Below are 13,337 nucleotides of genomic sequence, written 5' to 3' on the forward strand. Positions count from 1 at the left end.
GCCACCCTCCCCCTCCTCCATTGAGATAAGAGAGTTTGACGCCCTCCAGGTCCAGCCTCACTGTGTTCTACCCCATCTCTGTTTACATTCATCAGGTCCTCAGGAAGCTTCAATGGAAGATCTTGTTCTCCCATCATACAGAGAGTCCTTCCCCAGTGGAGTCATCCTTAGACTTGACCTTAATTATCCATGAGAGGTCATGGGCAGTATTTGAGGAAGGCAGGTATTATCATGTAAAGCATCTTCTGTGGATGGAGACTCAGCCTGGTCTCAGCAAGGGGAGGCTGATCTCTAGCAAGGAGGAGTGGGCCCCTTCTGTAAGGGAACCTCAAGCTCATCCACTAATTGTCCCCATTCCAGGTCTTCCTGTCCCACTCCTTCCCTAGGAGGACCTTGACTTAAGGATAGAAGAAGGCTGGGGATCCAGACTTTTCTTTTTTATTTTCTTTATTTATTCATTTTTAGAGATCGAGAAAGGAAGCAGAGGGGAAGGGCAGAGGGAGAGACAGAGAGAGAATCTCCACCCTCAGCACAGAGCCTCACGTGGGGCTCCATTCCACGCCCCTGGGATCATGACTGAGCTGAAATCGAGAGTCAGATGCTCAACCAACTAAGCCGCCCACATGCCCCAAGCCTTTTTAATAATTCAGCTGCTCTTCCGCTTAGGTCTGAGGCCTGCTGTTCAGCCCAGTCTGTCCTTCAGCTCCAGGAGAAGAGGGTGGCTTCAAATGTCGCTTTTACACCATCCCCTGAGTGCTTCGATTGTACTTAACAACTAACTAATCCCACAGTCCTGACAATTATCATTGTTCCCACATCTCTCCAATGTTAAAGATATTGATTAGCCAGTACACACCTTTCCATATGTATCCCGTCCCAATTCATCACAAGGAGTCTTAGTAACTGTGATGCAACAGATGCCTTATGACTCTCACAGCCAGCAATACTGCCTGTGGCATCTTGGCTAAGCACCCCAGAAGATAGCTATGCTGGACTTCACCCATGAGCCCCCTCAGATCCACTCTCCACTCTTACTTAACCTACAACCCAGGGTGAATATTTATAGACGGAATCAATGAGCTCCCGTGCTCTCCTCCTTCCCATGTACTTCAGCAGAAGATCAGGGCACAGAGCAGAGTGAGACTGGGTATCTTCTCCCCCACCTCCCTCCCTACCAGGCCTTGATTCCGGACCAGCTGGGTCCTAAGAAAGGAAGGTCACAGCTCTCTCTGGGGGCCTGATGGTCACTTCCTCTTCTCCGTCAGCCTAGGGATGTTCATTGCTTCTAAACAAGCATTCAGAGTGTTTTATCACCCCTTGTTGGTTTCCTTAACTCTGCCAGCACATTTATAAATAGCGACTCCATTCACTTGTCCTCCATGTCTGGCTACAGTGTATCACTCATTTCCTGCCTGGCCCCTTACTCATGCCGTAGTCACTTCTCAAATTGTGGCAAACTCTTACTGCTTCTGCCCTTTTTCCCTAAGTGTCTTTAAGAGGCCGCGGTTTCTGCCAGAAAATTCTGAGGGAAGTTCTTAGGGATGGGTTGAAAACACTCGTGAGGTGTCACCCAGGGTTACTCCCAATCGCCACCCACTGTCCGGCCGAGATCCCAGGCTCCCCACTACTTTTTGTGTTAGAATGTTTTGCCTAACAACAGATCTGCACTAAGGACTGGGGTGGACTTTCCTCCTGTTCTTTGTTCCCAGGTGTTCACCTCAGCATCCCAGTCCTTGACCGTCAACCCCAACAGTCACATTTCTGTTTTCATGAGGACTTTTCCAATTCCTCTCTCAAGGGGGGCTCCTGGCTCCCAGCTGGGATATGCCAAGGATGTGAGTCCAGAGGGAGCCACCTTGGGACTTACCATATCCATTTGTCTGTGTCTCTTACTAAACGTGACATTCTAAATCCGTTTTGAATGTGCTTGCTATTGCTATTCCAAGTCTATTAAAGACTAAAAAGACTTTTTTGAAAGTTTTCATGAATCCAAAAGACGAAGAACATGCTTTATTGGCATTAACACAGATTTTCCTGGCGTGTTGTGAAAAAAGGAACAGAGTTCATTTCAACCCTCAAAATGTCGGAATTAAAGACACTTGCACAATACCAGAGTTAAAAAAAAAAAAAAAAAAAAGTCACAGAGAATCAGCTGCTGTAAGATTTTAGCACAAGGCCTAGATGATCACGGACTTTCCCCCAAGCCAGCAATGCAGTTTTACCCCTATAAACATGCAAAATTTCCAAATTTAAAAAATTACAACTTAAATTTAAAATATGCTAAATGGGAAAGAATATTTGTGATTAATCATTTTGGCCATAGCTTTGGGAGAGCATCCCATGAGTCTAAAACCAGAGTTTACTTCTGTACATTTTTAAACCTAAGTGATGGATCCAGTTCACATTTTCTCCTGAGTGTTGTTTCATTTTTGTTTTTGTTTTTATCACAAAGGGGCCTCTTCAGTAAGGAGGAGCTTCAAGAATTTTGCTCGGGAAAAGAATCACCCAGAACCAAACACGTTTCAATTTGAGCTACTATTGCCCTCCTCTTTTTAATCTGAGCACTTTTTAACCTGAGATAAGTGCTCAGTTAAAAGAAGGAGGGAGTATTTTCTCTAAGGAAGCTTGCAACTGGATTTTCTTTGGGGGCTTGAGGACAAAGCCTTGGTTTTATTAGTATCTGGCCCTTTGATCCTAAATCTAGTTGAAGACCAATTGTTAAATAAGAGATGGGAATTTAAAGACTTTCTAGACCCATTTCCTAATTACTCCCACTGCCCTTAAACTATGGGCGTATTATAAATCCAGATTGGAGGAGGATTGTGGTATATACAAATTATGTTCTGAGATTCAGGGCAAAGATAAATTAATTTGCAAGTGTGTGAACCAGAGAAATTATTTCAGCGAAAACACAAATGTTGTTTTGCATTTTTAGCATCAGTATGCTGCCTCTGGGCCTTAGGCCGGAGTCGGGCCTAAGGGAGACGGATAACCTCCTCCACAGGTGGTCAGAATTAAACAGTCCTTGAATCCAGGGGGTATAGCTGCTCAGGCTGCCCGTGCACCTGGGTCCGTGAAGCTCAAAGCTGCCAGCTGTGTTCTGTAGGCCACGCCAGCTTCAGATGGTCTCGCACTCCGTGGTGGCAGTGGAACAGGCCCCGCAGTCGCAGCGGACAGCCACGGGGTAGGTGTAGAAGGGGTCCACTCCAGGGGCGCAATTGGGCAGCTTGACCGTCACCTGTCTGGTCTCGTTGTAGGTACAGACTCGATGATGGGCTTCAATGTAGGGGGGTTCCAGAATGGGCTTCTATCCTCACGGGTAGAAAACAGGGAACCCATTAGAACATGCCATCTTGTTTCTTGTCCTCCGTGCCATTAATCACTTTCAGAAAATAACTCGTTAGTCATTTGTTTACTTGTGAATCTGTCTCTTCCCAACAGGAAGCAAATTCCTGAGAGCAGCAACCTGCTTTCTGTACCATATCCTGAGCTCCCAAAGAGCCCGTGGCACATAGCAAGTGCTCAATAAATATTTAGCAAATGAATAATCCTGATCATTGCAAAAGTCTTCTAACTGGTCTCTCTTCTACCATCACCCCCTACGGTCAATTTACAGCACAGCAGCCCCGAGTGATTCTTTCAAAATGTAAGTCAGATTCCTCTCTCTTCTCTGCTCAAAGCCCCAGTGATTTCCCATCTCACTCAGAGTACAAGTCAAAGGCGTTCAGCCTCAAGACCCTCCATCATCTTCCCCACCCCTGCACCCCCTGCTATGTCTCCGACCACCCTGTCTTGCTGGCTTCCTCACTCTGCTCCAGCCACAGTATCTCCTGATTGTCCCCCAGATCCACCAAGAACAGCAGCGCCCCAGAGTCTTTGGCCTGCTATTCCCAGTGCCCAGAACATCCTTTCCTGACCATCTTATTTATAATCGCAACACCCCACCTCCACACCCTGCCACTTCCCACCATCTTCCTGCTTTTTCTTCTGCATAGCACCTGTCAGTACCACGGGACATATTACATTATTTTATTAATTTGTGTTGTATTTTTCCCACTCTAAAAAGCAAATTCCATCAGGACAGGGATTTTTGCCCATTTTACTCACAGCTGCGCCTCTACTACTCAGAGTAGTACCTGTCACGAGGTTCTCGATAACTATTTGTTGATTTAATGACAGAAAACAGCAAGGCAGCTTCTGGAATGCCCTGTGCGCTGTTCTGATAATCAAAGGATTCACTTCCTGCCTTCAACTCTCGTAAATCTTGAATTCAAAGATAATTTCATGAAGAGCATATAGATCAGGAAATCGGCACAAAGTAGTAGTTAAAATCCCAAACCCTGTAGCGGAACCCCCGTCTTCCAATAATTCACCAAAATGACCACCACGAAGGGGAAGAGAAGAGGCACCCGCTATGTGTTCTCTAGGCCTTTTAGGAGACATGGAGTTGCTTTGGCCACCTGCATGCAAATCTACAAGAAAGGTGATATTGTGGACATCAAGGGAACGGGCGCTATTCAAAACAGAGTGCCTCACAGATGTTAACTATGCCAAGACTGGTAGAGTCTACGGTGTCACCCAGCAAACTCTTGGCATCGTTGTAAGCAAACAAGTTAAGGGCAATATTCTCGCCAAGAAAATTAATGTACGTGTTGAGCATGTTAAGCACTCAAATTGCTGAGACAGCTTCCTGAAGTGCGTGAAGGAAAATGATCAGAAACAGAAGGAAGCCAAAGAGAAAGGTCCTCGGGTCCAGCTGAAGCGCCAGCCTGCTCTGCCCAGAGTAGCACGCCTTGTGAGAACCAGTGGGAAGGAGTCTGAGCTGCTGGGGCCCATTCCCTATGAATTCATGGCCATGAGTGTTGATAAATAAATAAATAAATAACCAAAAGACCGTGTAAAAAAAAAAAAATCTCAAATACTGTGGTCAGACCCTTGACCTTGAGCCCCTGTTCTTCCACTTGCTGAAGACCTTGGAAAGTCCACTTGACTTCTGGAAGCCTCAGATTCCTCCTCTGTGAAACAAAATCTCGACTTCACAGACGTGTTGTGGAGATACGGTAGGATGACATGCACACCGCAAAAGGCCCGGCACCAAGTAAGTGCTCAGTAAATGTAATCTATTGTTCTTATCAGGGTAGTTGCAAGGATAAGGAAGTAACAATAAAAATAACAACTTACAAGCTTTCAAAAACCAACGCCTTCACCTGTATTGGGTAAATAAAATATGTTAAACGGAGGCCCCGGATGAACTTCTTACGTGACTGTCGCGGGAATAATGGCTCTGCCTTTGACAAGGACTTCCATCCGCTATCACTGCCTCCTCCTACTTTTCAGGTAGCATTTTACCCTCCTCAGTTTGCTGCACGTCCTCTTACCCTCAGTAATTTGGAATCTCAAGCAGGGGTGCCAGGTAAAATCTAAGACACTCAGTAATATCTGAATGTCAAATAAACAACAAAATTTTTTTTAGTATAAAGTATGGCTCTACTCATTGCATGGGTAACAAGATGCCTACAGAGGCCTTATGACTCTCACAGCCAACAACCCTGCCTGTGGCATCTTGGCTAAGCACCCCAGAAGATAGCTATGCTGCCTGCACTTCACCCATGAGCCCCCTCAGACCCACTCTCCGCTCTTACTCAACCTCCTACCCAGGTTGAATTATTTATGGACCGAATCAACGAGCTCCCATGCTCCCTCCCTTCCCATGTACTTCAGCAGAAGATCGGGGCACGGAGCACAGTGAGACTGGGGTATTTTCTTCCCTCCCCTCCCTCCCTGCCAGGCCTCGATTTGGGACCAGCTGGGTCCCAAAAAACAATTGCTGTTTATGTGACACTCACATTGAAGTGAAATCATGGTTTGGTTTGACTTGGTTTTTGATAAATCTGGCAACCCTAACCCCAGGCCATGAACAAAGGCTCTTTTCGGCAATAGTTCCACCTTTGAAGTAAATCCAGATGCTTTGCTGTCACAGACATCCTCATTTTCAGACATGCTCTCCAGTTAAGTTACCAAAAATAAGCACTTTATATCTCAGAAACTTTTAGATTACTGGGAAAATAAATCTTGGCCTCTTATCTTAAATTTTCTATACATAACCTCCCGGTACCTAGTACAGTAAGGGCATGAATAAAAGCTGGCTAACATTAAGGAGAATCTTGTTGTCTAAAGGTCTTGGTGCTTCTATTTCTCCAGTGAGGACACAGTCCCTGACCTCCTGCGGGTGACCAGGATCCAAGCAAAGACATTCATCAATTTTTAAAGAGAAACGAAAACGAGCTGAGTTGAAGGAAACAAGGTTTGAAATGCAGGCCCAGAGAGAGTTCCAAAGACCAGAGAGATGAACTTCGAGTGGGGATAGGCATGGCCAGGCCGAGCCCTGAGTATGAGAAGATGCCAACCGCCCCCCGCCCCCCACCCCCGCGCAAGTAAGTTTGATGTCAAGTCATAGCCACAGTATCCTTAGTAATTGAATTTTTATTTGCCTCTTAAGTCTCAAGCCCCTGGATGATGCAAAAATAAAGCTAATTAGGTGGAGTCGTTTTATGTAATTTGGAAATTTTGTCACCAGGACCCAATCCATTTATGGGGCCATAATTTTATCTAAGTGACAGCAGGTTGCTCTCTGAGTCCCTGAATGGATGGCTGTTTTTTCCAATGGCAGTGTCCTCTCATGGTGTTCACAGACAGTTCTAAGTTGGCATCAATTAGGTTAAAAGATGTATGACTCCAGGGGCACCCGGCTGGCTCAGTTGGAAGAGTATCCAACTCTTGATCTCAGGGTCATGAGTTCAAGCCCCATGTCTGATATAGAGATTACTTAAGAAAATAAATAAACTTAAAAAAAAAAGTGTATGACTCCAGATAGAGGTCAATCCCACATAATTCAACAAATATTTATTGAAGGTCTTTTTCATACATGACACTGCAACAAGGGCTGGCAAAGGCAAAGGAATGAAACTCCACTCTCAAAAAACTTAGAACCTAGCACTGTGTGGTGGGGGAAAAAATAAGGCAAAAGGTGAACACAAGTCAGGGGTGGCCAACAACTCAGAAGACCTCTGGGGAAGGAGTTGGCACTGGACGCAAACATCAAAGAATTTATTTAATAATGACAGATAGACATGAGAAGGGACATGAGAAAAAGACCAAAAGTGAGATTTCATGAGGGGTGCTTAATAAAGCTTTTCAAACTCAGTCTGACAAGACCAGAGCTCGGGATATGTACAGACCCCAGGAAAATGGGCAGACTTCATATTGCTGAAGACCTTGGAAGTTGGTTTTGGAATTTGCAGTAGTGGGGAGTCATCTAAGGTTTTTGAGCCAGGATGATGGTTTTTGAATCAGAGCTTGTGCTTAGTAACCAAGCCAGGCCTCAGTAGAAAGAGTCAACAGTCACTCTGGGGTATGATGGGATAGGGTGCTAAATGGGCCTCTTTTCTGCTCACCTGGCAAACATCTCCTCATCTCAGCCCAATAGGGTTCGAACTTTGTCCAAGACTTGTATCCTCATTTTTAATGCACTGCCTCTTAAAAGGCTGGATATCATTGAATACAAAGGGACTTCGTGGATCTGTGGATGATAATCCCTGAGATCCCTAAGAATTGCAATGGGGAGTTGGGGCAGGGAAGGGCTGTGCATGAGCCACTGAGGGAAGAATCGAGGACCTGCCCTCACCTGCTAGACAGTTCAAGGCCTGCCTCTTGGCGATTGGCTGGCTGTATCACAGGTAGAGGAATATAGAGAAGTGTGCGTTACATGCTTGAACCAAGGATTTATCCCTAACTTTCTACTGTCTATGTAACTTTGCAGTCATTTACTCCTTGAATTTCTCCTGCCATCTGTAAAATGGATAGAATAATAGCACATCATAACCCCCTAAAGATGATTCCCAAATATACGACACTGTGTAAAATAAAGATATTAATTTTATCAGGGCTTTGTTAGAGGGGCAAGATCATGCTTCTTTCAGATTACTTTTGGAGAATGCCAAATAATTGTTATTTTTAAAAAATTCCGCAGAAATGCCCCACTCTACCTCATTTTATTTAAAAAGTGAACACTTAGGATTCAACCCAGGCGGCCGACCCTGAAGGCTTTGCTACCTGGGCTTGTCTTGAGACTCACCTCCCAGGTCTCACAGCGGCCCCAGCAGGCATCCGTAGTGATCCGAAGGCCCCTGCAGCCAGGCTTTTTGGCCAGGAAAGTAAACTCCCTCACGGCACAGCCCACAAAGGTGAGCAGGTTCCCACTGGACGTGCTGAGAACACAGCTGCAGCCAGCTAGGAGGAAGAGGGCCATGGGGCCGAGGAAAAGGTATGCCAGCTTCATGGCGTTCCTTCAGACAGGGAAAGGGAAGAGAGTTTATTAACCGAGCCAGCGTCCTTCCAGGGGGTGACCAATGATATGATGGTCATTGTCAAAGGCACCTTGCTCTTAGCATTTCGGAAGAAATGAGCCAAGTATGTGTAAAAGCCCACAGACTCCAACACAGGTGCCCGAATTTTCTTCTCCCTGACTCCAGTATGGTTTCCGTGGACCCCTTGTGCTCATGAGACACCCAACCCTCCCAGGGCATCCTCAGGCTTTTCCTTGTTGCAACCCAACTGCTGGACTTAACTTACGTGTTCAAGAAGTTTGTTCCAATGGTCTCTTCAAAATAAATTCAAAATATGAGTCACACCAAAAGTAATGCATACCCTAACATAACACATGAAATTATTTATGCTCAGATCTAGGGTACTTGGTGCCATGTTACCTGCCTACACAAAATTACATTTTCAGTGTCGTGGCTGGAAAATCGGAGGGGCGTAGATAAATGAAAACTGTATGCCCCAGATGTATGGTTACTAAGCCAACCCACCATAAAACATGGGTATGCACAAGATATTATGAAACCTGGCACCTGACTTGGCGACATCATAAAAATGTATCGTATTAGCTACCAATCGCCTCTGCTCTATGCCTCCCCTGTAATAGGCACCCAGTTGTGATTCGGTTTAAACCTACATATTGGAAAGCATTAGAAATGTTTAAAACATAATCCCCATTTACTGTCAGGTCTATTCTTTCTGGGTCTTGGTCATTTTCTGTGCTTTTCCAGGAGCCAGAATCATTCCCTTCGCGCTTGGCCCCCTGGACAGAGCCTACCTGGATGTTAAAGTAAGAGTGGACACTGCATTTATGGAACATCCTCAATTTGTTGTTGCTTAAAACCAGTCATTATTGCTGCAAAGTTATTTACTTTGAAATCTGATCTCTCGGTCTGATGCACTTCTACCGATCCACTTCTGATCTGTCACCTTAGCAGGGTTCTTCAGACTTCCCTTCTGGTGGAATGAAGTTACAAATATGGAGAAGCACTTACCTGATCTTGCTGGAGCTAACTCCTTTTAAGGTTCACACTCGCACCCAAGATTCCTGAAAATCACGATGAGTGATAGGAGTTTGCTCTGGGTAAATGTCTCTACCCTCTGTCACTGGGCTGCTTGACTGCTCAAATATATAGGAAGGGTCTTGTCAATCAAAATAAAAGAGAGGCAGATCCCTACAGGAACCACTAAACACATCAAAGCCTTGGGATATAAAGCCAGTCTCTATTTTCCAAAACTGATTAACTTAAAGGGTGTTGTTTTGTTTCTTAACATCACCTGCTGAAACAGAAAGTTACCTTGGTGGGTGACATAATCCTAGGGAAACAGTCAAAAGTAGTTCACCTGGTTCTCAGGGGAACAAATGCACTGGGGCAAGATGGATTAATTTCCCTTCACGGGCACACAGCTTTTCCTTCGAAGCAGGAGTCAGTTACTAGCAGCTGACAGCAAACTCTTTCCCTTAATTCACAGAACGTTTCAATACATTGAAAATAACAAAACGATAATTCTTCCTGGAAAGAACACAGGATCACTAACTGACAGGGTGGAAATCAAAAGGAAGAAACCTTTTGAAAGTCTTAAAATCAGTTAAGTATTAGATATTAACACTTTAAAATGAGTCATATAAAAAAAAGTTTGAATGTTTGATGTGATTATCTTCTGGCATGGGAAGTAAAGATGACTTTTCATTTCTTTCATATAGTTTTCAGCATGTTTTGCATTTTCTACATTGGGCAGGCTTTTATAACAGAAAATCAATTAATATTGATACTTCAGGAATTAAACCAATAAGTATACATTTGTGTTGCATGTAATGATATTGAATGGTGTCCTAATAGAAATATTTCATTAGATTTCTGGCTCTGGAAAGTCTAAGAATGAAAGAGTATTCTTTATGAGCATGGGATGCAATTTCTGTTCCAATCTACAACAGTAGCATACAAATGGATTAAAAACCTCGTTGGTCATGGCATTATTCTGGGTGCTCTAAAAAATAAATGAAGCAGACATCATCCCTGCCCTTAGGAGTTTACATATTACAGCAAATAATGACATAGCCAGAGACATATAAGAAGCACATTAAACAAATAATACTAAATAAAGAAGTTTTTTTAAAAAAAGAATTCTTATTTTCTGCAAAGAAAAGTGTTCTTTAAATACAAACTACTCATTCAGGGCCTGATTTTTTTTCAAAACATGTAACTACCCTCAGTGAATCCATCACTATACCATCAATATACCTATCTCTAGAGTCAGATTATTATGTGTTTAATAGAAAATTGAACTGGGCTCAGAATAAAGGACTTTCTTCAGCCCTTCAGCCTGTGAGTAGCATAACCAGAACTGGGGTACTGTAGGACAGACTGCTTACCCGGTGTGATCTTCTTTTTCTTTTTTTTTTTAACGTTTATTTATTTTTGAGAGAGAGTGACAGAGCATGAGCAGGGGAGGGGCAGAGAGAGAGGGACACACAGCATCTGAAGCAGGCTCCAGGCTCTGAGCTGTCAGCACAGAGCCCGACACGGGGCTCGAACTCACGAGCTGCACGATCATGAACCGAGTCGAAGTCGGACACTCAACCAACTGAGCCACCCGGGCGCTCCTGGGCGCCCCCGGGTGTGATCTTCTTAACCTGCTGGGCCTAGAGTTTGCCAATGGTGAGTTGCCATCCTGAGCCATGTTTCCGAAGAGGACTCTTCAACCCTTATTGATTAGACTTGAGACATACATAGTTCCATCTGCAATGTCACAAGAGAAGGACAACAAAGAGACACCAAGAGCACCTTTCTTTCACAATCTCCAATTTCCTCATAGTATAGAGCTGTGCATCCCACCTACCTCCCCATCAGCATCAGCCTGATAAGAATGACAGTTTATAGTCACTGAGCACCTACTGTGTGCCAGGATCCATGGAATCTGCTGTGTTCTCACATATGTTATCTCTCAGCCTTACAATAATTCCGTAAATCAGTGATTCTTTTCTCCCTTTTCCTTTGGGAGAAGTAGAGGCTCAGTTATTTTGTCATCTGCTCCTCTCCAAAGCCTTCGACAGCACTGGGGATGGTAAATGAGCTTGTTTCATCTCTACAGCCAAGTGTCAGAAGGTGCTGCCTGGGACACTGTGTCAAGAAGACGTCCGAATGGTCATAGTGCGGAGGGCAGAGGCTCATCACCTTCATCACGGGTATGGGAAAGGGGAATGACGTCTGGATGCCACGTTTTTGCAATCCTTGCACTAGGCCACACCACTTGCCTCTCTACAAGCGGAGCGAGAGGTTGCTCTGTGATTTTAAAGGCTACGCAAGGCTCTGATACCTACAGACTATCTTGGTGCCATAGTCTGGGCATATGCCACCTTCTCTTCTACCTCTGTTGACACTTACACCGTTGACGTCACCCTCTTGAGGTAGCAAACAAAGATGTAACTTGATGTCTCCAGGCACAGGCCCTGGAGAGCCTTTTCTTATCTTGCTTTATTTTCATCTTCATATGGATTCATTGTCACCTTGGAGGATAAGTGACAAGAAACAGCTTCACTGGGGACAAGGAGAGGGGAGAAGGGGCGTAGATGAGCAATCATCTTGAGGTCTGGGGGAGCAGGACAACAGAGGAGGAATGAGCTGAGTGCCTTAAGGAGGAGACTAAGCAACCGAGGCCTGGCCCATGGAGACAGCCCCAAACGGGGAGTGTCTGGGGGTGGGCAGTGTATGCAGGAGATGAAGACATTACGAGAGCCTGGCGACTCTCTTCCCCGCCTCAGGCATGCTGCCTCTCAGTGGTACAGCTTCCTAGCTGGCTTGGGCAGGTCCCTTCCCTCAGCCTTAATTTCCTCATCTGTAACGTGATGGGGTTGAACCCTATGACTCATAAGGTCCTTCCTAATGCCAAGGTAACACCTAACACTAATTTAAAGTGTTCTGTGAACAGAACAAGCTGAGGGCAAGTCAGACGGAAAACCCAAAGGGTCCTATTACAATGAAGTCGTCCAGATTTGTGCACAAATCTTAACTCTGACGCTTGCCAACTTGTGATCTTGGACAAGTCTCATCACCCCCGGGGTCTCAGCCCTCTACAAAACAGAAAATGCCTCCTTCAGAGGCTTCATGTGATGATTCTACAAAATGACACCTATAAATTGCTCATCTCAGTGCTTTTTACATGATAAGCAGGCGACAAATGTTGCTTCTCTTTCTTTCCCGTCATCATTGTGTGTACTTCTAAGAAATAAGAAGCTGCCAATAAGAAATTATACGACGCCAATCGTTATTACACATACCCTGACCTCAAAGGTACTAAATGTGGAAAAAAGGAAAAAAGTGTGAGTCTGAGAATAGAAAAAGCAGTCGTTGGGGACCATGAGAGCCCACCAGCATCTGAAACCAGGAAACATGGGGTAGCACCAAAATTGCTTCCCCGGCCAGCCTATGGTGTTTTGATGTGACACTAAAATTAACAACACATTTTTCAGTAGGAAAAAAAGTCTGCAGGGTAAGATTTAGTTTTTTAAGGTCCAAATCTCACACTTTGGGGGTACACTCCTTTTTACCATGTTTCTAAAATTCAGTATATGGATAAATCTTCATAAAGACTCCCAAACCATTTCAGTTCTGACCAGGAACAGAGTCAAATTAGCCAAGTCATCCAACGTGTACTGAATACCCACTCTATTCCACAGCTACTCAGTGAGGGCCCACAGGAACAGAGTTGTTGGCTGTATAACTTCCGATGATCTCTTAAGAGTTGAGATGTGCGTGCTCTGATACGTTTTTCCTCATTGTCCTCTCAGAATACACAATGCTCTAACCAAGGGTCAAATCGATTAGCATTATGCCTCCTGTGGATGAATTAAAAAGCCACAAATGAAGCTATGTGTTTCAAGGAATTAATAGAATTAATGATTTTCTGCAAACAGATACAAGAGAGGTCAGCCTTAGATTTTACAAAGTTGTATGTTG

At 44.5% G+C, this 13,337-nt stretch overlaps 1 protein-coding gene and 1 pseudogene across 1 annotated transcript; one reads left to right on the plus strand and one right to left on the minus strand.

Moving 5' to 3' along the window:
• Positions 1-1,988: 1,988 nt before the first annotated feature.
• GPHB5 (glycoprotein hormone subunit beta 5) lies at positions 1,989-9,700 on the minus strand. The gene is made up of 3 exons (XM_045451192.1): positions 9,375-9,700; positions 8,135-8,345; positions 1,989-3,307 (listed from the first exon to the last, which is right to left on the minus strand). Exons 2-3 carry the CDS (start codon positions 8,336-8,338, stop codon positions 3,119-3,121), a joined length of 393 nt encoding a protein of 130 aa, XP_045307148.1. The 5' UTR covers positions 8,339-8,345; positions 9,375-9,700; the 3' UTR covers positions 1,989-3,118.
• LOC123583966 lies at positions 4,058-4,946 on the plus strand (annotated as a pseudogene).
• Positions 9,701-13,337: the final 3,637 nt, after the last annotated feature.

Source organism: Leopardus geoffroyi, chromosome B3 (assembly GCF_018350155.1).
Source record: "Leopardus geoffroyi isolate Oge1 chromosome B3, O.geoffroyi_Oge1_pat1.0, whole genome shotgun sequence".
Taxonomy (NCBI): Eukaryota; Metazoa; Chordata; class Mammalia; order Carnivora; family Felidae; genus Leopardus; species Leopardus geoffroyi.